Genomic DNA, 22,134 nt, shown 5'->3' with positions numbered 1-22,134 from the left:
AAAAATTAATTTTACTAATAAAAAGGTTAAAATCAATAAATACTTTAATAAAATATTTAAAAAAAATTCGCTTCAACTCTACCGTCACTATGTCTTGTTAGTCAGAGATGATATTATGGTATTTCCCATGCTGTTTAGAGAGGACGTCAAGTAGGGATCAATCATATAGTAATAGTAGTGGAGTCAAAGGAAGTGGTTATTCATTTGCATATGGGAGAATTGGTTCTCTAGCATTGACACTATCTCGATAATAATGATTTTTCATAGGGCGTCAACATTGGGCAGAGGATTAGGTCATCACCAGTTCAGAGGATGCGATCCTCGATGGTTAAGAAGCTGAGAATTTATGTGAATAAGATCTAGTGTAATTAAGAAAGAGAGTCAAGAAAGAGACATAGATGTTAGAGGTGAGTCACATTTCGCGGTTCTTGAAGTGGTACTATCGAAAATACCCCTCAAAGCTGACGATCTTGTAGATGTGGTGGGCACAATAAAGAGGAGTGAGATCAAGGATCGAAGTTTCACCATCAATAGTGATCACAACAAAGTTATTGGAGTCATCGAGAAAATATAGATGGTCGCGAAAGATAAGGATAGTGATAGATAGATGTTAGAGGTGAGTCAATCTCGATTTGTGTTGTCTGCTGGAGTCGGGGATGCGATTACTTGAAGTCCAGATATGTAGCCTGCCGGAGTCGGCTTGTGTTGCCACCAAAAAATTGGATCAAAAATCAGATCTGGAATCCATCGTGCCATTGTCAACATTGGGCAAAGGATTAGGTCGTCACCCGTGCAGATGATGCGATCCTCGATGGTTAAGAAGCTGAAAAATTTATATGAAGAAGATCTAGTGTAATTAAGAAAGAGAGTCAAGAAAGAGACATAGATGTTAGAGGTGAGTCAAAGTTTGCGGTTCTCAAAGTGGTACTATAGAAAATGCCCCTGGAAGTTGATGATCGTGTGGATGTAGTGGGCACAATAAAAAGGGGTAAGATCAAGGATCGAAGTTTTACCATCAATAGTGATAACAACAAAGTTTTAATATCTATCTATCAACCATTTTCTCGATGAATCCGATAACAATGTTATCGGATTCATCGAGAAAATGGTCGTGAAAGATAAGGATAGTGATAGATAGATATTAAAGGTGAGTCAATCTCGGTTTGTGTTGCCTATCGGAGTTGATGCGATTACTTGAAATCCAGATATGTAGCCTGCCGGAGTCGGCTTGTGTTGCCACCCAAAAATTGGATCAAAAATCAGATCTGGAATCCATCGTGCCACTGTCGGTTCCGAACTTGCATGATGAAAACATGATGAGCATAATGGCAGTAAATAATCCAAAAGAAAAAAAGAAGAAGAAGAAACGGTAGTTCTTGCAAATTCTGAGTTGATTTATTCAGAAAATATGACATCGTTCTCCATCCAGATTTTTCATGACAGAAAAGAAGATGAAGATGGTGACATCGTAGAGAAACAGACAGAAAAATGGTGTCACAGAAAGACAACCAAAATGCAACGGCAGCACTGCCCTTAGTCGTCTTCCTCCTTGAACCGCAGGTGCTTCCCCTGCGGCGCAGGGAGGCCCTTCAACACCAACACGCTCGGTGACACCGCCGCTCCACCCATCGCTTCCTCTTCTCCTTCCATCTCATCGTCGCTGTTGTAGATGAATCTCGTGTGCTTCCCTGTGAACTCGAGCAACCTTGGCTCGTCATCCAGCATCGACATCTTCTTCATACCTTCGCACAAGTCGCCCAGCAACTCTTCGTCGTTTGCTTCGCCCTCTTCCTCTTCTTCTTCTGCTGCTTCCGTTACTTTGGAATCGATGCCTTCTTCTTCTTCTTCTTCTTCTTCAAGCAGCTCGTGGTGGTCGCGGTCGGAGTTGGCACTCGCATGAACCTGAACGGACCAGATGGAGTTGTCATCATCGTCGGGAGACGCCTCCTGGCGACTGCTTTGGCTGCTGCATTGGAATGTCAGCGACGAAGAGATCGTCGAGATGTCTGACATGTCTGATTTCTCAGGCGAGTCGAACATCAGTGCCCGGTTGATCAGGCATTCTTGAGGGTGGGCTTCCTCTCGATTGAGTGCTGCCACAACCTGAACGAATTGGAGCCCAAACAACGTAAGTAAATTTACCCCAGAGCGTCGCCTCTCATGAAGAAATCGATGATGACAAGTAAAGACACGAACATGGACAGATCAGAAATCGTGAGTTCTATCGACAAATATAGAATTGGTAAATGATTAACTGGGCAACATTAGAAATGATAGCACAAGGAACTCTAATCAAAGTGGGAATCCATAATCTTACAGGATTTCTTATAGTACCTTCGGATGGTCGTCTTCTACAGGCACAACACAGGGTGATGCAAACCCCGTCGAAGTATAGCCTTCTTTCGAGCAGTTCATGTTGGGGATTTGTGGCGTATTGGCTGGCGTCGGGGCGAGAAGATGAATCGGAGATCTTGAGAGTCCCAGGAGGGAAGGGAAGCGCTGCGGGGGTGGTGGTGGCGGATGTCCAAAAGGAAGCTTATTCACGAGTTCTGTGTCTTCCTCAACCTTCTGCAGCAGCGTCCGCACCTGGCCCCGGAGCACCTCCTCGCCCGACCCGGGGGTCCTCCTGGCTATGACCCGGCTCTTGACCGCCGACGAGGAGGGCGTCTTCTCGACCAGGAAGCACCCGGTCGCGAGCCCTACCACGGGCGAGTCATTGGTGATGTCAAGAAGCGCTGCGCGATCCCCTCCGTTTCTTGGTCTCGGGTGCCACTCCTCATGCTTGCTCTTCTCTGTGCGGTCTAGAATTTTCTAAGTAACAGGAACTACATATCTCCTTATTCGTTGATACATAGATAGAGAGAGGTGGAGTTTGCTCACGGGAGTTGGCGGCTGCGGCGGCGGCCTGAGATCTTGTGACCCTTCTCGTGGAGGATGGAGTTTCCATTGCCAAGAAGAAGAATAGCACACCACCGGACACAACAACGACTACTACAGGTTCCTCTTGCGGATCTTGCGGAGATGAGAGAGATGAGTGAGGGGTGTGTGTGGGGAAGTAGAGGAGCAGTGCTTTTAAAGGATTCGAATTGGGAGGAATGCAACGGCAATATGACCGTTGTAGAACGACGCCAGAAGAAGTAAACCCTTTCTTTATTTGGTAAAAACTAGCCGTTGGAAGTAATGGCTGGGATGGGTTGGGCTGGGACATGGATCGTTGGCTGGATTCTTTCTTTTCTGGCCCAATAACGAATACTGCCTTTTCTTTGTAGCGCCAACCAACCCCATGATTTTGACAAAGGATCAAACACCAACCCACTTTGATTACAATGTTTCATCTAACTTTGCCACCGAACCCAAAGAATTAACACAATTCTATCTAAAGATCGTGTGGAGATCGAAGGCATGTACTGCATATGAACAAGAAGATCAAATCTACTCCGGTGGTCGAACGTCCTCCACGGCGCTCGTCTTCAGGCTCCGCCGCTTCGACCCGCGCACCTCCTTGGGCGGAATCTTGTTGTCTCCCCATTCCCCGAACCTGGTGTGCTCCGAGGAGACGTAGTCGCAGTCGGGGAAGGTGACGTTCCCGTACCGATGCTGGTCGTAGCAGAAGGAGTAGATCATGTAGCGCTCGCGGAACCGGCGCATGGCGGCACGCTTCATGGGGGTGAGGATGGCGTAGTCGGCGGACATGAGCTCCTCGACGGCCTCCGCGCAACGGTCGGCGGAGTCCACCTGTTGGATGGGGTCGACGCGGCAGCCGAGGAGGGCGAGATCGGAAAAGTGGGCGACGTATGGCTCGTACTTGTAGTCGATCTTGATCCTGCCGTAGGAGGTGGCCCAGGCGGAGCCGTCCCAGATGGTGGCGTACACCGACATGGGCTTCGCCGGGAACTCGCCACCCATGTCGTCCGTCCGGACAACTTCCCTGATGGGGATGTCGTCGATGTAGAATCTGCACGAAGCAGGGAGGAAGCAACGATCACTTCAATTGCATGCATGCCGATTGACTAAGCGTAGACGTAAGAGTTGCATGGTCAAACGCATTCATCCTCGCAAGAACCGAGAGCTCAAGAATGAAGCAGCCATAAAGATATAGATTAACTTATAATTCGGATGTCATCAGATAACAGCGAGGACTGGAATCATCGCGAAGGAATATAGTGGTTTGATGGTCCGAATTGATCAACCAGTAGATGGATAAGAGGAGGGAGGCAGGGAAGTAAATTACATACATGATGGTGTCAGGGGTCCACAAGATGGAGTAGCGGTGCGCTTCCTGGGTGGGATCGAAAGGGACGAGGTAGCGCTCCTCCCGGCCTCGGGTGTTGCTCCCATTCCCAAACACATTGGTCTGGATCCTCCAGTCTTTCTCTCTTACGTTGCCCAAGAACTCGAAGTCCAGCTCATCATGCGTCCAGGGATGAATATCTCCATTGGAAGTCTGCAACATCAATCGGGAGCCACAGAGCTTACCAACACTCACCATGCAGGAGACCCATTCCAATTGCCAAACGTTCAAGCCATCACATTTGACTAGATGCAGCGCTTCATCACATTACATGAATAGGAAGAGTTTTGGAAGAGAAGCGTGCGATATGCTACGGTGAACAAAAACGACAGCAAGACAAAGCTGAAGCAAACAGAAGAATTCAACGCCGTTGACTCACATAGAAGGCGACGACGACGCCGGCGGTGTAATCCGATGGCAACTTAATGGACGCGCTGAAAAATCCGTGATCATACAGGTCCGAAGAGATAAAGCCCGAGCCTGGCTGACACATGTATGCATATGCAGATACGCTCAACGCAGAAAGACAAGGATGAAGGCCACAGCGAGGCGAGAGGGTGACGGGGCTGAGGGTTACCGGAGTAGCGGTTGAGGCTGAGACGGGCACTCCGGCCGTCGGCGGAGCGGATGAGGTTGTCGTTGCCGAAGAGATGGGAGAAGCCCTCGCTGAAGGTTAAGGATGGCACGTCGAAGCCCACCGCCGCAGTGGTGATACACAGGAGGAAGATGAACGCCGTCGGCATACTCCTCGGAGTTGCCGCCATGACGGTATATCTCCTCTAGTTTCCTACGATCCTTTTGTTCTCTTCTTCTCTCTCACCCCTTTTTGTGCTTCCTCTTCATCACTTATAAAGGAGGGAGACAAGGTTTTTATATGATCATTAGCTTTGATTGGATAGTTAAATTACTGTATGGAAGATGGGGACCAGATTCTTGGCCACCAAATGTTTGTAATTGTCCAAATATTTTGCGTTTCTTCTCTCACTAAATGACCGCATTGCCAGTTAGCAAGCATACATCGGTTCAAGTCACCCAACGACTGCGTACAATCGACTCCAACGCTCTCCCTCGTAAGGACTACAGTGGTTTTAATTTGGTTCAGTTCAAATCTGCATTAAGCCATCATCGAAGAAAGCTGAAGAACGAGATTGGGTTTGAATAGGCTAGTCTTCCCATGACGTGGTGGGACGCAGTTGGGTTGGTTGGACCTCTTCTTTATGCATCTAGAAAATGAATTCACCAGAAAGGCGTGGGAACTTTTGGTGCGACTTTGTTGGCTAGTCACAGTCTTTACTCGTGAGGAAAAAGACTTCGACCTACTCCATCGTGGTATATATTTATCAAAAAGTAATCCTCATATATTTATATACATATATATACGTATGCATGATCATCTTTTTGGGTCAACCATTTTATCACGCCAACTCGATCAATGATACGGACGAATGTGTGAAAATTATTAAGGGACCTTGTCAATGAAGAAATAGAAGTTTGTTTCTCCTACTACGCCAACATAATGTCCTACCATCCGTTCAGTAGCTCATCGTTCTCATGGCTACGGCAACTTATTCTGTTCTATTCGGTCCTCATGAGATAACGCCAGAATATATAATTTCATATGCTTGATGCAAATTAACTTTTCCTTTCGTGCTTGTATAAATTATTATTATTGTTTTCTTCGGAGATAAGCAGAAGCGTAAGCGGGCGACGAGGAAGCTGGATGCCGGGATGGTGACGCGCCACCGACCTGTGTCACCGGAGATTCCACGTCCCTCTCTTTCCTAAGAAGAGTTGACCAAAGTGGCATATGACACTTGTCTTGCGCCGATAGGAATGGAGATCCACGTGGATGGAATGGACGTCGACACATCGACGTCCTACCTACGGAGACGGAGACTTTGTTATCGTAATTGCCATCGTTATTATTATTGGAACTCAGAAAAATTAACATATACAGGTGGCCGTAAAGAATGGTAGCTCGAGAGGAGCTGTCCGCATGCAAAGCAGCGGGGAAGCCTCCAATTCGGCATAACACACAAGCTTGGATACGACGTACATGGAGGATGCAGTCCGAGCTGTAGCAAGCTAGCTTGTCGAATGCATACGATACCGAAGGGGTCCCGAGTTGTTGTTTGATGACTCGAGAAAACCTTCTTTCTCCCGGTCGGTCTGGCTGTAGCTAGCGGCTTTCTTTTTCTTAATCAGCTTAAGGTAAGGCACAGTTGCTCGGTCCAAGAAAATTGGTTTTCTTTGGTGAAGGAGTCGATGGAGCTATCGGTTTGTACTCTTTCTGCTGCTGGTTTGATTCCCTCGAGTAGCAGGACCAGCTCTTGGGATCACGCTCAATTCCACCTATGATCTGATCTTTAATTTGGCGTGCAAACACAATATATTTCGACACGAGGACTTGAGACGAACTCGGCACTTACGTGCTACATCAACTCGGAAACTTCTCTTCTACCGTCAACATGCATCAGCAAAGATCCTCATCAGACAGTCGAGAGCATCGAATTCCTCGAGGTTATCCACCCTGTGTCGGTGGCTGTTTGACCACCACGTGTCACGCCAGATAGGACCCCTCCTATTTCCCCACGTCGCCGGATGCTGTGCTGCAACAACTTTCGTGTACTGCTTCAGCTCGCACGTGCCACGTGCGCCTTTAACCATGGTCATCTGTATCTACCAGGGATCCGCGTCCGTTAGCCCGCGTGGCATCCACACCAAGCGCGTGCACTTCCAACTGATAAACCGCAAAAGTATTTTCCTCTATTTTATTTTTATTTTCCTCGCCTCATCGGCTGCCTCTCGTTCCTTCCTTTCACAAATTAAAACAATATTATATATAATGTATATTTTCTTCTTCTTCTTCCTCTATTTTTCGAGTTTATTTTATTTTAAATATCCACCAGGGAATCGAACCCCTTCTTCAACCAATGAACACTCGATAGCCGCGCCATATACATGCTCTCCGTCCCCCACCTCCATCTCCGCTGCATCCCACCTTGCCAACACAAAGAGAGGAGAGATCGGCTCGGAGCTCGAGGGAGGTCCCGAAGCCATTCTAGGGCTTTCTCGAGACATTTCTTGAGGCGGGATTCCATCTTCTGGGCCGTCGATGAGTTCTTCGGTCGCTTCTTCGACTTCTTGGTCGCCGAACCAGATGACGCTTGCTGCCCCTCCTCGGACTTCTGGCTCGTTCGCTGGAGCGCGTAGGGTTCCAACGACTCGTGGGGCTTTTGGTGCTTCGAGTTCAGGTGGCGGCATTTCGTTAAATTGTTTGATTCCGTGGAGGCTGGGGCAGCGCCCGCGCTGGGTCTGCGGTTCGAAGGCTCGGGCGGTGGTGGACCCCGTTGGGAGGGGTTGGAGGAGCGTGACGAGGAGAGCGGTTCTTGCCTCGGATATGGGGGCGGAGGTGGAGGTCGGGCATTCCAGGTGTTTTCTTAGGCGGAACGAAGAAGGTGCGGTCGTGTTACTAAATTTTTGTTCGAATTCGTGTTTAATTCGATGAACGGCATTCAATTGCGTTTGAGAAGATTTGAAAATTTTGGTGGTATTTTGGAATGCTATAATTTTGAAATGTGTGTTGTTTATGCGAAGACAATTGTTACTCTGTGTGCTATTTCAAATGCTGAAATTACATCCGACCCTTGAATTGGTTTGCACAAGTTGGCATGTTGCGTCATCCATGCTACGCTTTCATGATGGTTGGTCTGCATGACATCATAAACTTCCAAAGCCAGATTTAGTTAAGCACCTCTTTACCTCTCCAGTGTGCTTTAGGCGATGAGCAGTCTGTGGAACGTGATTCATAGCATCATAAATTTATGATCTTGGATACTGTCAAATTTCTCATCAACTAAAATATTTCTGGTTTAACTATTATCACTAAGCTGCCATAATGTCACATAAATTGTTTGTGACATTGTTTTGTAAATCATTGACATGTTGAAAATATTTGCATGATAGAAGCTTGTTCAAATTCAGCTAATAGTTGTCCCTGCCTAGCAGAAGTCTTCAATTATTTTTATAAATTACAGGCATGTTGAAAATTTTTTGGACTTAAGCCTCTTGGAAATAGTTTTAGTCCACTGAAAACGACCACGTGATTTTTTTAAAACTATTTATTCCATTTATCTTTTTATCCTTAGAGCTGCTTTCTTGCATAAGGAAGAAAGTTGAAGCTGGAAAGCTTTCTTCAGATATTGCTACCAGACTAGAGGAGCTATTTTACAACTACCGCAATGCTGTAAGTCCAGCCCAAAATGCAGATACTCCTCATGCATGGATTTCATATAATTATCGTTTTATGTTTAGTTAGGTGGCACAATGAGTAAGTTGCTTTCTTAAACTCTTGACATTTTCTTGTGTTCTATCATTTCAGCTGTTAGTTGCACTATAAGGCTTGTTCATTAGTTATTACAGGCAACTATATTTTATTTTATTGCATTATATTTTGGTTGATGCAAAAGATGAATGGCCTGGTTATGTCACATTCAAAGTGAAATTACAAGACCTTGAATTTTTTTAGTCCAATCCCTATCAAGGGAGGCATCTTTCTATTTTGGAATCATGTCGGGTGGTATACCGATATGTATTGGTTGATATCTTTGAATAAAATATAAAAAATAAAAATGCACTTAATGTACCATAATCAAGCTTTATGTTTTGATACCGATACCTGATTGAACAGTTAGTATCAATTGATAATCGATACCAGGGTTTGAAAAATTGTCTGGATTGGTTTGGATCGGATGGTAAATATCAGGATAATGGAGAACTAGACCGTACACTAGCCTGATTCAGGAGGAGATATACTGCAGATGAGCTTATCAACTACTTGATAAGGCATGTTGTCAGAATATCCTTTTGATCTTTCTACCGTTCCTTTCTTTCCAATATTCGACTGCCACTAATCCTTTTGGAGGTCACTTTGCTTCTTACGGTAATAACTATCCTAGCAGTTTCTGGTTCTAGGCAGCATTTGTTTCTGTCTCCTATTGTAGATTCTCCCCAAAATAAGCTCAACTAGTTAGGCCTATGTTTGCATTTGGGCCTTTCAGTATTTTAGTTCTCACAGAAAAAATATTTGCCTGCCCTATTTTTGAGGTCAAAATTGTTATCAAATGTATGGTATGAGATGGTTTTTAATATTAATATGGAATCATTTCTAAGTAAGTTATTTAGATGAGTGGATGACTGTTTTTCTCAATTCTTTTGCTGTGTACTGGAAGAATTTGTTCTATTTTCCATCTTCTTCATTGATGCATTCCCATCTTTTTGTTCAAAAAGGTAATTTAATGAAAATCTTTATCTTTGAAACTTGTCAGGTCATGCAAAGCGGAGATTCTAGTGCAAGCGAGATCATACTGTCAAATATGGCTGTTGCATTTGATCGTATTCTCTTGGATGTTGAGGTTTTCACATTCAACTTTAGCAATATCAAATTGTTTAACCTGGTGTATGTTGTCACTGTTCTAAATGAAGATTTTGGTAATAATGACTCTTTGTATCTCTTGCAGAATCCCTTTAACTTTTCACCTTATCATAAGGCAGTACGAGAGCCTTTTGACTACTATATGTTTGGTCAAAATTACTTCCATCCGTTGGTAGATTTCAGGTAGTTCAATATTTGTGGTTCCTTTGGCCTATCCGTTTCTCATTTGATGTGTTACATCCTGATTGGGATCAGCAGCTGCCTTTTAGTTCACTAAGTTGTAATTGATTGATTAGTCACTAATTGTTTTTCTATCATGATTGTATATGTGGTTGGATATGGTTGCTAAATGTTAATTTTAGCATCTAAATCACTGTGCACATATTCTAGATAAGTTTTATCAGTCTTTATTTTTAGTATATTGTGGCATTAATACTTCATGGTGATCAATTTTGTTTTCAGTTTTTTTATGTTCTCATTCATGATATTCCACTATTGTCATCTTGATTCTTTAGCCAATTCTGTAATGATTCAAGTGTTGTGCAAGATGCACATATTTGTATTAGCTTGCTTTTTCCATGAAAGTTAACTTGACCTTAGTTAAGAAAATGAAGATTGAAATCTTATTTTTCTTGTGGGGAGTAAAGGATGCAACTGTCTTTAAGTGTTAAGGATTTTTAAGTACCTCAATGCCAAAAGAAAAAAATGGCCTTTGTGCATGAGGCTTTCGACAATGCAAGATCTAAAGATGGTTAATGTATGAGATTATGAGCACTGCCTTTTGTAAGTGAGGAGGTTGTTTTTGGGACTTCAATTCTGGTCTCACAGGTTTCAAAAGAGATTATTATTGTGTCAAGGCTTGCTCCTCGAACGCCAAAAGGAACAATCTTATCTCCTCAGCGTGAGAATGCCATATGTGATTATGCTGTTTCCGTTTCTGAAGCAACATAGAACAATGTTTAAGGACAAGTGTGTGGTTCTTGATCTGATAGTTTTTTTTTCTAACGGTGATGACAAGTGCAATGTCTCTGCTGCAACTTGAACAAGTATGGCAGTTTGCTATTTTTTACCCAGTGACACTCATTGAGGTTTTTTTTCTTGGTTAATTGCATGTCCCTAAACTGAGCAACCAACATGGTTGAATCTCCTCAATGACATTGGTCTTCTACTTCTATCAGCAGGTCCATTTCTTGCCTGAAACTGACTTGGCAAGGACACTTGTGCTGGGCAATTGCAGTGTCAAACTAATGATTTCAAATAAAATAAGAAATACTCCTTTTTGTTTCATTATGTTTCCAAATATTGTTTAGAGCAAGGATTGAAATTTTGTACTGTACTAGAGTTTCGAGCTTCGCTCGGTACGATACAGTACTGTGTACCAAGCAATATACCCAATTTAGGCATAAAATCCTCCGAAAATACCTGAAAAAAAAATTAGGATAGGGTTTTAAGTTAGAAATAAATATAGTAATAGTATAAGTTTAGCAAAACCAATGTAAATTAGGTAAGAATAGTATCACATATCTTTTTCGGACTTTGAGGAATAGTCTTGTGCAATGTTCGTATTTCAGTCCGTTACAGATTGCTCTTTTGTAAAAATTGAAATATCTACCCGGTATTGTTTAAGTTCAATGATTGCTCTTCTGTCCGATATACCGCTGTATCGTCCGATACGGGGCGATATTGAGCATTCCGTCCGATAGCGGCCGGTCCACGTACCGGTATGCTATCGAACTGGTACGTACCGCCCATACCTGGTGGTATTATTCGAAATTAAAAACCTTGGTTCAGAGATTAACATAGCATTTGATGTTTGACCATCCGAGCAACGATTATCATATTCTTTCTGTTGCCATTCATTTTGAACAATTTGAATGAAACTGATGAGATTGCCAGTTATACAGCTTTAAGTTCCAAATATGATAGTTGTTTTGTCACAGCATATATGGCATGCATCATAGGAGACATGAGAATTGCATAAAACAAGCATTCAAATTGTGGATCAAATTCTGGTTGTGAAAATGTATTTTCTTCAATATACTAATGAAGTTTTTTCGTTTATCCTCAGGAAATCATATATTGGCAACCTCTCCCTTTTCTTTGACATGGAAAAGAAGCTTAAGCAGGTGCCTCAGTACCATTGATAATTTATTACTGTTAATAATAAAGTTTTGTTGTTTAATTGCTGAAGCTGATCGTCTATTTAGTAGAATAAATATTTTGATTTTATTTGTTTTATTATATGCAATGACAAAATCATGTAAGCTTTGGTTATCAGTTAATATTTGCATTAAAAAAGAAGATGAATTAGAAGGTGCTCCGGCCGTTTGTCACTTCATTGAACCTATATTTATTGGGAGGTTATCTTTCTTCTATTTTCAATAGCTTAGGAATTTGGATTATTCCTTTTCGTATAAGATATGATTGCAAATTAACATGGAAATAGGTTTGGTTACTTGGCATTTATAGCAAAGGTTGTATCGAGATTTTCTATGTTAAGTACATGCTCAATCACATTGCCATATCATTCGTCGGAGCTGCAGTAAACTAGCGAAATTGATGCTGTGTTTTTTTATATTAAGGTCAACAATTAAGTCTATTAAAATTGGCATGTCACTGTCTTTTGTTAATTTTATCCTGTAACAACCGTTAATTGAGATCAATTTGTATGTCTTTTGCTGGCAATTAGCTCTGTTAGAACCAACATCCATAATATCTATGTTTCTATCAGTTTTTCAGTCAGGTTAGGAGATAATTGCCCTAAGAATACATTATCTTTTTCAGTATACTGTTGAATGTTATATATTCCTAGCAATCTTAACAATAAGTATCCTCCACTGTGCCCACGTTCCAACAGTGTGGCTAGGATTGAATGACTGGTCTGGAGAGTACCCATTGACTCTGATCTCAAAGACGACAATGAAGAGCTTATTTAATTTTTTTTTATTGTTCTCCTAGTTAGAATATGAATGGTACTTCTGTGTCACATCCTTAAGCTATTCATGCTTTTACTTCTAATTCTGATATATATCTTGATATTTTGTCGTAACTCATAACATTGTTTTCTTGTGTAGGGCCATAACATTGTTTTGTTCTCCAATCATCAGACAGAAGCAGATCCACCACTGATCGCATTATTGCTTGAAAGAACAAATCCATATCTTGCTGAAAAACTGGTCAGGCTAGTAGTAGTCTCATTTTCTGCTGTAAGCATTTTAGTGGTATTTAAGTGTCATGTTTTATACCTCAGGTTTTTGTGGCAGGAGACAGGGTTATTACCGACCCACTTTCCAAGCCCTTCAGCATGGGAAGGTTCTTGTCATTTCTTTTAGTCCAACACACTAAATAATTGTAATAAAATATTTCAGCTAACATGAGGTTCTTGTAATTATTGAAATGCACTCTTGTCTGCCAGAAATCTTATTTGTGTGTACTCAAAGAAGCACATGCATGATGTTCCTGAGCTCGTTGAAATGAAAAGGAGAGCAAATACTCGAAGCCTCAAGGAGATGGCTTTGCTTTTAAGGTGTGCTCACATTCTTATACTCTTTAAAAAAAGTGGTGTATAACTTTATGTCTCAGGTAACAAACGCTTTCAGATTTCACATATTATTTTTATTTTTCAAATTTTGAACTTTTAGGTTTATTGGGCATTTTTCTTCCACAGCTAAGTATTAGCTCCAAAAGAGTTACTTACATCTGATCACACAGTGTTTCTGAGATTCTTACATCATTCTTCCACCTCTTCTATCTTTCCTCCTCTCTTTTCCCATCTTAACATCTTGGTCGAAATCTGACACAAGGTTTACATTCGAAGGTAGAATTTGCAGGTATTGGCATCAGATTGTCAAATTTGGCTGATTTTATAAATGATGTTTTTCATCCTATTTTGACCAATTTCTGTCTGGTTTTGACTGATTCGGCCAGTGGCTTGGATTTGGAATTGGCAGTTCATATGGAAATAAGCTGATTTTGAAAAGTATACATACAGATTCTTTGGCAGAGGTTCTACCTGATCCATGTATGGTTGGTTCAGATAAAGCTAGTTTAGGTTGTTTGCTGTTATATTAAGCAAGCTTTGTCTGCTCATTACTCATTCGTAAGGGTGGATGGAAGTGTAAAAAGAAAATTCTTTTTCCTTTTAAGATAATAATAAATTACAATATTATGGCCATGGGAAATGCCATATCTCTTTCCAAATGTGAAGTAATGGCTTCGACGCATGTTCCTAGAAGAAATGCATAAGTCATCCAATTTCTTGTGAGCACCAAAATAGAAAATTAATTTACATCAAAACCATATTCCAATAGAATGAATTAAAGAACAATCATATGACATCAAAATATCAAGAAGCTAATGAAAGGTATCGAGCTACCAGGAAGCTAACATGAAATAATTGACTCGAACAAACTTGTGTATGCACCTACCACAGCAGAGCATGTAGGTTTGGTACAAAAGCTAGAGTCATGGCTGCTTGTCATGTAAACTAAATAGCCCACAAAGCCATGTCTATTTAATACATATTAATGAAGCAAGTAATGTTTCCAGGTAATTCATGATAGCATTGAATAATTAAGGAGCCAGTGAGAGCATATTAAAAAGAAAAGTCCATAAAAGATGAAAATCATGCAAAGTAGGTGTGGTTGATTTGTCTTAGCTCTACATGGTAACCATGCATTCCAATCAATCAATTTGTAACATTAAAAAAAAGCACAGTTACCACTGAACCACATCAACAGTGCCTACTTGCATATTTTGACAATCCTTGCTAAAGGAGCTGCACTCTATTCGAAAGCCAAGATTGACATTGAGTTATCATTCACTCTACAGATGCTGATGCTTATAACTGTTTGTTTTAGTAAATGCTGCTTACTTTGAAGATGCATTATTGCATTACTGATGACCCTAGTCGAAAAGCTAGCTTGACCATTATATTGATGCTTCTTTCCTTTTCTTTTTTTGTTACTTGTTGACCAATTTCCCATAAAAAGTATTTGAATTTGCATGTGCATTTGCACAGTGGCTATATCTGCAATCTCTAAAGTTCTTGAATTCTCCTGAGTGTTTGATGGTTTCTTGACAGCTCTGCATAAGCAGTTTTTCTCTAAAGATGAGTCATAATTTTCAATCATGAAGCATCTTCTAGTTTATTTAAAAGACAAAATTTTCTAGATACATTTCATACTTATCTCTATATGTCCATCTTTTAAAATTCAATCGACTGTCTTATGATTTTCTACTTGCTGTATGTTGACTCAAAATTATCAAATATAGGGGTGGATCACAGATAATATGGATTGCACCAAGTGGTGGTAGGGACCGGCCAGATCCACTCACAGGGAAATGGCATCCGGTACGTACCCTTGAACACAATTGTTCTTTAATTCTTCAATCTAATTCTTCTATTATTCTTTCATAATTTTTAAGCTTTTAATGGGCTGCACAGTATTTCTTCCTTTTCATAATAAAAAAACATTTTTTTATTTTCCTTGTTCAGCCTATTTCTATCAGCTTTGATGTAATTTTAGGCCTCTCTCGAGAGTTAAACTACACTTTAAATTGGTTTTCCTTAAAAAACAGATTTTTGTTATTGATGTCACCATTTTAACCTCCATTCAATTGTGGCTCTTTGTATATATTCATCTATCCTGTGATGTGAGGAGACACTATATTGAAAATCTGATGGATACATTATCTTCAATTTCTTTGAAAGTTATGGCTGCATTCTTGCTTCATCTTCTATTGCAGGAGATAGAGAGAGGACATCAAGGTGTAGACCATGTGGTACCTCCTGGGACTAGCTTTGTTGAGGCCTTATCAAATTTGAGAAGTTTCATTTACCTACAAATAGCAGCACAAGGAAATAGCTAACACTTAGTACACTATAAGCTGGGGTTGGGAATGATTCAGATGGGTAACTATGTGCTGGCAACTATATCTATGGCTGACCTACTGAGGTTGGCCTTGATGCCAATCCAGGAGACTGGAAGAGGGGGGCACTGTGGATACACATGGTGTGACATTGGACAGTGAGCAGGAGTGTGTTGTGATGTAATGGAGGACTGCTGGTGATGTGAGCACTGCTAAGATGCACAAATGGTAACATAGGCTGTGTGGTGAGAAGTAGCACCCATGGTCGGGCAAATGGTGGTGCAGAGCCGCAGGCAAGATGGGGTCTGAAGCAGGTTGTGTTGGTGGTAGGAATGTTATGTGATGCTGGTGGTGTGAGGTGGTGGACTTGAAGGGTCAATTTCGGGTGAAAATCATGATATCCTGCATGTGCCAAACATTTCTATATCTATGATCATTTTTTGCCAACAATTGTTTATATTTCATTTACTTTTTCTGCTTTATGGAGGCTTTGTGTATGAAATAGCTAATCCGAACTTATTAATTACTCTATTTGTCTGTCAACAGTCTTATTTATTGCAAATTTTAAGCTTGGTAGGGAAAATAAAGGAAGGGGCTTTATGTGAAATTTTGAGGGTGGAGCTGCCAGGTCCTCTTAGTCTTTGTTCCTATGTTTTCTGTCAACTTCTACTTTGTTTCTGCCAGGTCCTTTAAATCTATCCTTCTAACCAAGGTTGTAAATAGCAGTCCGACCAAGTATTGGTCTCAATACCTATAGCTTGATACTGGTACATATTATTCTTTTTGTTTTTCTCTCTATTGTAGTCAATAATGTTGGGTGGTAACAGTCAGTATACCACCCTGTAATTGTTACATAATGGTTTGTTAGGTTACCAGTATTTAAATCCTTGCTTCTATCTACAGTTGTTTCACTCCCATGCTTATGTCAATAGAACTTTTGCTGCTCTACTGTATCCTGCTACTTATGAACGAGCAGGAAGTGCCTCGTGCTCTTTTCCTTTGTTTTTTATGTGCTTGGACTTTATTGTTTGGAAATAAAACTGGGTGGAAGATTTTCTTTATAATTCTCCACTTTTTTTTTTGTCATGATTAAGGCCTAAACCTGAGACATTTAGTTAATGAGTGACGTGTTTAAATCTTTCTAAATCTTCTACAAGGTCTTCAATGCAGCTTTTTTTTATTTATGGTAGCTGAAGATTTTAATTCCAGACATTTCTGCTGGAACATTTTGTTTCAATTGGATTTTAATAACAACATAGAGTTCCAAGATATATGTCCCTGTGCCAGCCTGCTATGTTGCAATCAGATATTGGGTCAAGTATCTGGTGGAAATTGTGTTATATTTGGTGAATTTGACTGAAAAGTTACTTGAAACTTGAAAGAACTTTGAATATTGTAAATCCTCATCGAGTGCATGATCAAAGTAAAAAGGGATTCTTGTAACAAAAAAAAAAGATTTATGACTTCAGAAAAGGATTAAAATCTCAGTTTACTACTGATAATGATTGAAGATTGATTGGTTCTATGATAGTACCATATAGTTTACCAATTGTTGTTTGGACGGTATTAATTGGTAGCAACTGGACAAGCAGAGTCAGAGTTACAGCGAGGTGGCAGTGGAGAAGAGAAAAAAAAAGGAGAAAAACATAAAAAACAGATAATGTAGCTGTCAACAGCTTGTAAAAATAGGAGAAAACAATAAACAGAGATTTACTGGTCACATTAGTACTGGTCAACCTACTACCCAGTAACTCCAGCATGGTGAGCTTATCAAATGATAAACTTGGTTTGGACTGGACCAGATGAAATTGCCTGGTGTGTGCATTGGTTGGCTGTTGGACCAGTGAATACCAGTCCGTACAGATTGGTATACCAGAAACTTCAAATCATGGGTTAACCAAAGCATTTTTTGTTTTAGCATTTTCTTTTGGTCTATACCAGCGATTTAAAATGATTCTCAATTTATGAGATACTTTGGAAGACCATTCTCCTTCACAACTGATTGTTTTTTCACTTCATTATCATTACACTATTTGTGCTGACAGTAATGAGTACAGGCATCATTTGATGAATCTTCAGTGGACAATATGAGGAGGCTTGTGGACCATTCTGGTGTAATGGGGCATATGTATCCCCTAGCGTTGCTGTGTTATGAGGTCATGCCTCCACCACCCGAGGTATGCTTTACCTAATTGTTGCAGTCTAGGCTTGGTACATTGTATTATGTTTTTATATGAATATTTTCCATAGGTAGAAAAGCAAATTGGTGAGAGGAGAAAATTTTCTTTTCATGGAATTGGGTTATCTGTGGCTCCAGAAATTAACTTTGATGACATTGCTAGTGGTTGTGAGAATGCTGAAGAGGTCAGTTATTGACATTTAATTTAACCATCCACATTTTAAGAGACAAATGTTATGTAATTTTATATTTTTTATTATCTGTGTTGATATGCTTGTGTCTGATTTAAATCATTGATGCCCTTAATGATAATATTGGTGAGAAATATATTAATTTGTAGAAGCGAATCACAAGGTAGATTTCTCTTTTACAATTGGTGATTGCCTTATTTAGATTTGTCCGGGAAAAAGGCTCTCGGGTGTAAAACAATAAAACTAAGCCCATGATTCTTGGAAGCAAGTATGGACATAATTATTCTTCATGTGCGACAATTTGCTTTGAGGTGGATCAAGAGAAAGTCTTGAAGAAGGTGAACTAAGAAATATAAGTGTATCTGAAGAAATTACTACAATAGGTGGTAACTCAAATGGTCATAAAGAAGCATGTGCAGGTGCTTGGGATTGTATCATGGTTATTTTGTTAATTTTACAAGCAGATCAATTCTACTGTCAGCCAAACTTGTCAGACTTTTTGCCTTGTCTGTTAGTAAAGACCATGTGACAAGCAAGATGGTGGATACACATTGGCCATATCCAGCCTCATATATAAAGATGCAATTTTCAAGTTGGAACACATTAGTTGAGAAGAGGAGAGTTGGGTACACCATGTTGTAATGAAAGTTGAGAAGATTTGAACTCAGGTACCTGGATCTTCCTGCTTTCACAAAAGAGGCATCGCAGAGGAATAGAATCTGGGTTTTTCTGAACTTCAGATGGTGTGTAGTGTTGTAATTTACTTCAGACAATTAAAATTCTATATGAAAGTTACTAGAATTAGTTGAAGTTTCTAAAGATGGCTTACCATCGGAGAAAAACACATTCTGATAGGATAATACAACACACATGCTAGTAGCAATATCTTGCAAACATAGGATATCCTAAAAAAGAATTTGCAGATCATACCAAGTCTTCGTTGGTACAAATTTGTGATTCCTTTTCGGAAATTAATCTATTTGCGCAATTAATCCAACTCTCATACTTCTGTGCGTATTTCTTTCTACTGCACAATTTATCCAACTCCCATGGTCTTCTGTGCTCATTTCCTTCTATTGGATCTCTCTGGGGTTAAAAAATAGAATTCCAGGCATATGGAGATCACATTTAAGGTGGTACTGATTTTGACTTTTGGAAAGAAGTTTATTCTAGATAATCCTGTTTCCTGTGGGTGTGAGGAAGATCATAGAAGATTCATAGTTTCATACTTTATAGATCTATGAGGCAGGAAAAGGATGCTAGAAATAATTTCTGAATACTTGGGAGATGAGGCTATATTGTCTGAATTAAGTTTACTGATGCTGGCTCTTAAAAGGATTATCCATCTGACATGGTATAATTTAATATATTCTTCTGCAGAAAAAAAGAATTTGAAGTTTCTCTTTATGGCAGTGCTGGCAGCACACCTCTTAGTGGTTTTGCTTTGGACTGGTTTAATATGATTGGTATTGACTCTTATTTAAATTCATGGTTATAATGATGTTTCCAGACTGGCCACTTTTGAGGTATTTGTGGCATGTGGAAAGAAGTTAGTCCAATACAAGTTTCTTGAGGTTGAGCCGAAGATAAAACACCATAAAAGAGGAGTAAGACCAAAGAAGATAACAAATTCAATAAAGATCTTTGCCTTCTGATGAAGGAAAGGTTCATACTTGATTTAGCTAGATGGCAGAATAGGATCTATAAATTAATTCCCAAGTAGTTTTTAGTGCATATGAAGATTTTCATGGTAGTCAAATATACATTTAATGCTGTGCCCAAGTTTCTTGTCCTCCTGAGAGTGTTTTACATCATCCCATCTATTCTCATATAGCAATATTCTCATGTATACATGCTAAAAGAATGTATATGATCCTTTCTATTCTAGATACTTGTTATCATCTGTGAACACTAGTATCTCTTTAAAGAAGAATAAAGTAATAGTCCTTTGTATGAATGCAATTTCTCAATCGAAAATAAGCAATCTATTGATCTTTATTTTTTATGTTGGATTCCATGTTTAAAGATTTGTTTTGCAGGCTAAGAAGGCTTTTGTTTGGGCATTGTATGGTTCTGTAATTGAACAATACAGTGTGCTTGAGTCTGCTATATTTGGATATCAAGGTCTTAATGCATCAAACTCCATCATCTCACTTTCACGGCCGTGGTCATGAATCTATTGTTTGGAGGTTGTCTCATTATTGAATCATTCTTTTCTTTGCTTTAATTGCTAAAAAATTTCAAAGTTCATGTTTTTCAAGAAACTGAACCTTTTTATCTGCCTTGATTATTTTTATTAGAATCCTTAGCTATTATTTTTACATGTTCTTTCCATCCTATCAGCCTTGATTATTTTATTAGAATCCTTAGCTGTTATTTTTACATGTTCTTTCCATCCTAAGAATACATGGAGTTTTCACATTCAGGCTTTAATTGGAATTTGTGAGAGGCTTGCTTGATGAATGAAAAGAGGATATATAATCATGTGAGCATGTTGGTATCCAATTTGATCATCCTAGTTTTCATACATAAGTTAATGATACACAACTTTCTGCTTCATAAATTGTTAAAAGTTTATCCTCCTTAATTATCAGTTTTCATAGTATGGGTCACATTTCATATAAAAGCATCATGCCAGCCCTTGGGTGGACCAATACGTGCTGGTTGGTATGGTAAGATGGGCATTGTGATGACTGGTACAAGTTAATCACATTGCCGCATATGCTGGCACAGTCTTGGCACATCACAAACCCCATACAAGACCCCGATTGCTGGCTAGCTTCTTTTGACAAAAACTTACACCTAGTATGACTGAAAGGAATCATGATGTGAGTTTCTGGAAGTAGTCACAAATTTCTGATTGACCTCAGGGTTATTCCTTCCATGTATAATTAGCATCTGATTTTTTAACTTCCATTAAGTTTATAGTATTTATTATGACATGCCTATTTGTCTAGAAACTCATTTTGATTTCATTGTCTACGATAGTTTGGGACTAATTTATACTTCTCACTTTTGGTTAATTTGCCGTTTGTTTGTCTCCTTTATTTTTGCATAAATTCTGCTGATGGATCTCTTCTTTTTAAGCTATTGGATAGCATAAATACTGAGATGCTTCAGACATCTACAGCTTTTTGGATGGGAGCACAAATTTTCCTATTGCAGTAAAGGTAAGGGCTTTGTTGTTCTCAAGTTAACTCATGATGAACTTGCTTTCACAAACAACTCAAGGGGACTGCATCTATAGGCAAATAAGCTGTGATGCATTGACGAGGAGCAAGGGGTCATTTTTCTTTTCCCTATTAGATTGCAATTTACATCAAACTGCCGGATCATACTTGGATGCATATTGTAGTCAGGTTACCTGCAGAGGAGGTGCCGTCTCCTTTTGGTAGCTCCAGCAACAAAAGACATTATAAGTCTAGCTGGTGCCCTGCTTCCCTTTCTTCCCAACAACCCTATCCTCGGCACTAACCTATTCTGTAAGAAAACAATTACAGCAGAGACATGCCTCTTGTTTCAGACGTCAGGAGATTCGGAACTTCAAAGGCATGAACTATTACAACAATTCAAATACCTGACACATATTACTAAATCCATCGTGGTCAAGCTCCTTTTGTACAAATGTACTCTGTATTTGCCCATGCATCATACTGGGCAATTTTTGCTGCTTGTATTGAGGTGCTGCAATCCAATTTCTTCTTATTAAGCTCAGACTTTTGTTACTTACGGAATCTGTTATTCTGATGTTTTTTCGCATCATCGTCTTGAACAAGAGTCAACACAACAATCATTTCCTTTCATCCATATGGAAGCTTGAACCTGTAAGCATTATCAAAATTGATCTCTTTGATATGGAGTTTTTATTCGGGATAAGCGATTAAAGTTTGAGGTTATATGATACACGTTTGGTTCTCCAGTATCATATTTAGGTGCTAAAGATGATCGATGTTTGGGACTCGGTTTGTTTTCTCTTTCGGCTTTGTATGCCCCTCTTAAAACTTCTCTTTCAAAGTCGCAAAATTAATTAATTATCTTTGCGATCTAAAATTTTGCATAGATGCATAGTAGAGAATTTGAAAATAATAAAGGCAATTCTAATATTTAGAGTTTAAGAGTGTTGGAGGGGACATACGCACGAGAGATCAATAAGTTATCCATGAAATCG

The 22,134-nt window shown here is 39.9% G+C and overlaps 3 protein-coding genes across 10 annotated transcripts; 1 reads left to right on the top strand and 2 right to left on the bottom strand.

The window, feature by feature from the left end:
* Positions 1–1,373: 1,373 nt before the first annotated feature.
* LOC103975920 (uncharacterized) lies at positions 1,374–3,059 on the bottom strand. Its single transcript, XM_009391058.3, has 3 exons — positions 2,881–3,059; positions 2,335–2,792; positions 1,374–2,103 (listed from the first exon to the last, which is right to left on the bottom strand). Exons 1-3 carry the CDS (start codon positions 2,945–2,947, stop codon positions 1,534–1,536), a joined length of 1,095 nt encoding a protein of 364 aa, XP_009389333.2. The 5' UTR covers positions 2,948–3,059; the 3' UTR covers positions 1,374–1,533.
* A 243-nt stretch (positions 3,060–3,302) lies between these two features.
* Positions 3,303–5,138, bottom strand: LOC135602611 (probable xyloglucan endotransglucosylase/hydrolase protein 30). The gene is made up of 4 exons (XM_065094271.1): positions 4,869–5,138; positions 4,671–4,771; positions 4,236–4,444; positions 3,303–3,955 (listed from the first exon to the last, which is right to left on the bottom strand). Exons 1-4 carry the CDS (start codon positions 5,053–5,055, stop codon positions 3,433–3,435), a joined length of 1,020 nt encoding a protein of 339 aa, XP_064950343.1. The 5' UTR covers positions 5,056–5,138; the 3' UTR covers positions 3,303–3,432.
* A 2,031-nt stretch (positions 5,139–7,169) lies between these two features.
* LOC135602509 (glycerol-3-phosphate acyltransferase ATS12, chloroplastic-like) lies at positions 7,170–21,680 on the top strand. Of its 8 annotated transcripts, none has more exons than XM_065094267.1 (15): positions 7,170–7,749; positions 8,440–8,537; positions 9,619–9,705; positions 9,811–9,908; positions 11,794–11,851; positions 12,800–12,901; positions 12,976–13,037; positions 13,141–13,251; positions 15,000–15,078; positions 15,474–15,509; positions 17,654–17,773; positions 17,847–17,960; positions 20,006–20,155; positions 21,054–21,136; positions 21,326–21,680. In XM_065094267.1, exons 1-13 carry the CDS (start codon positions 7,407–7,409, stop codon positions 20,138–20,140), a joined length of 1,443 nt encoding a protein of 480 aa, XP_064950339.1. In that variant the 5' UTR covers positions 7,170–7,406; the 3' UTR covers positions 20,141–20,155; positions 21,054–21,136; positions 21,326–21,680. The 8 variants fall into 8 exon arrangements, with proteins under 8 accessions (XP_064950339.1, XP_064950338.1, XP_064950337.1 ...); XM_065094266.1 differs by having other exon boundaries at positions 21,322–21,680; XM_065094263.1 differs by having other exon boundaries at positions 7,171–7,749; positions 21,214–21,680.
* The last annotated feature ends 454 nt before the right edge of the window (positions 21,681–22,134 follow it).

Source organism: Musa acuminata, chromosome BXJ1-2 (assembly GCF_036884655.1).
Source record: "Musa acuminata AAA Group cultivar baxijiao chromosome BXJ1-2, Cavendish_Baxijiao_AAA, whole genome shotgun sequence".
NCBI classification, from domain to species: Eukaryota; Viridiplantae; Streptophyta; class Magnoliopsida; order Zingiberales; family Musaceae; genus Musa; species Musa acuminata.
The sequence above is the reverse complement of the archived record's forward strand: the minus strand, read 5'-3'. Positions and strand labels throughout refer to the sequence as shown.

What these genes read in the sequence shown, in the direction of transcription:
- LOC103975920 (XM_009391058.3), bottom strand. Translation starts at nt 2,947, where the DNA reads ATGGAAACTCCATCCTCCACGAGAAGGGTCACAAGATCTCAGGCCGCC. An exon ending in CGCCGCAGCCGCCAACTCCC is followed by an intron (nt 2,793 to 2,880) that starts GTGAGCAAACTC and finishes TAGACCGCACAG; the next exon opens with AGAAGAGCAAGCATGAGGAG. An exon ending in TAGAAGACGACCATCCGAAG is followed by an intron (nt 2,104 to 2,334) that starts GTACTATAAGAA and finishes CAATTCGTTCAG; the next exon opens with GTTGTGGCAGCACTCAATCG.
- LOC135602611 (XM_065094271.1), bottom strand. Translation starts at nt 5,055, where the DNA reads ATGGCGGCAACTCCGAGGAGTATGCCGACGGCGTTCATCTTCCTCCTG. An exon ending in GCGTCGTCGTCGCCTTCTAT is followed by an intron (nt 4,445 to 4,670) that starts GTGAGTCAACGG and finishes TTGATGTTGCAG; the next exon opens with ACTTCCAATGGAGATATTCA. An exon ending in TGGACCCCTGACACCATCAT is followed by an intron (nt 3,956 to 4,235) that starts GTATGTAATTTA and finishes TGCTTCGTGCAG; the next exon opens with ATTCTACATCGACGACATCC.
- LOC135602509 (XM_065094267.1), top strand. Translation starts at nt 7,407, where the DNA reads ATGAGTTCTTCGGTCGCTTCTTCGACTTCTTGGTCGCCGAACCAGATG. An exon ending in AAGCCCTTCAGCATGGGAAG is followed by an intron (nt 13,038 to 13,140) that starts GTTCTTGTCATT and finishes CTTGTCTGCCAG; the next exon opens with AAATCTTATTTGTGTGTACT. An exon ending in ATCAAGGTGTAGACCATGTG is followed by an intron (nt 15,510 to 17,653) that starts GTACCTCCTGGG and finishes TAATGAGTACAG; the next exon opens with GCATCATTTGATGAATCTTC.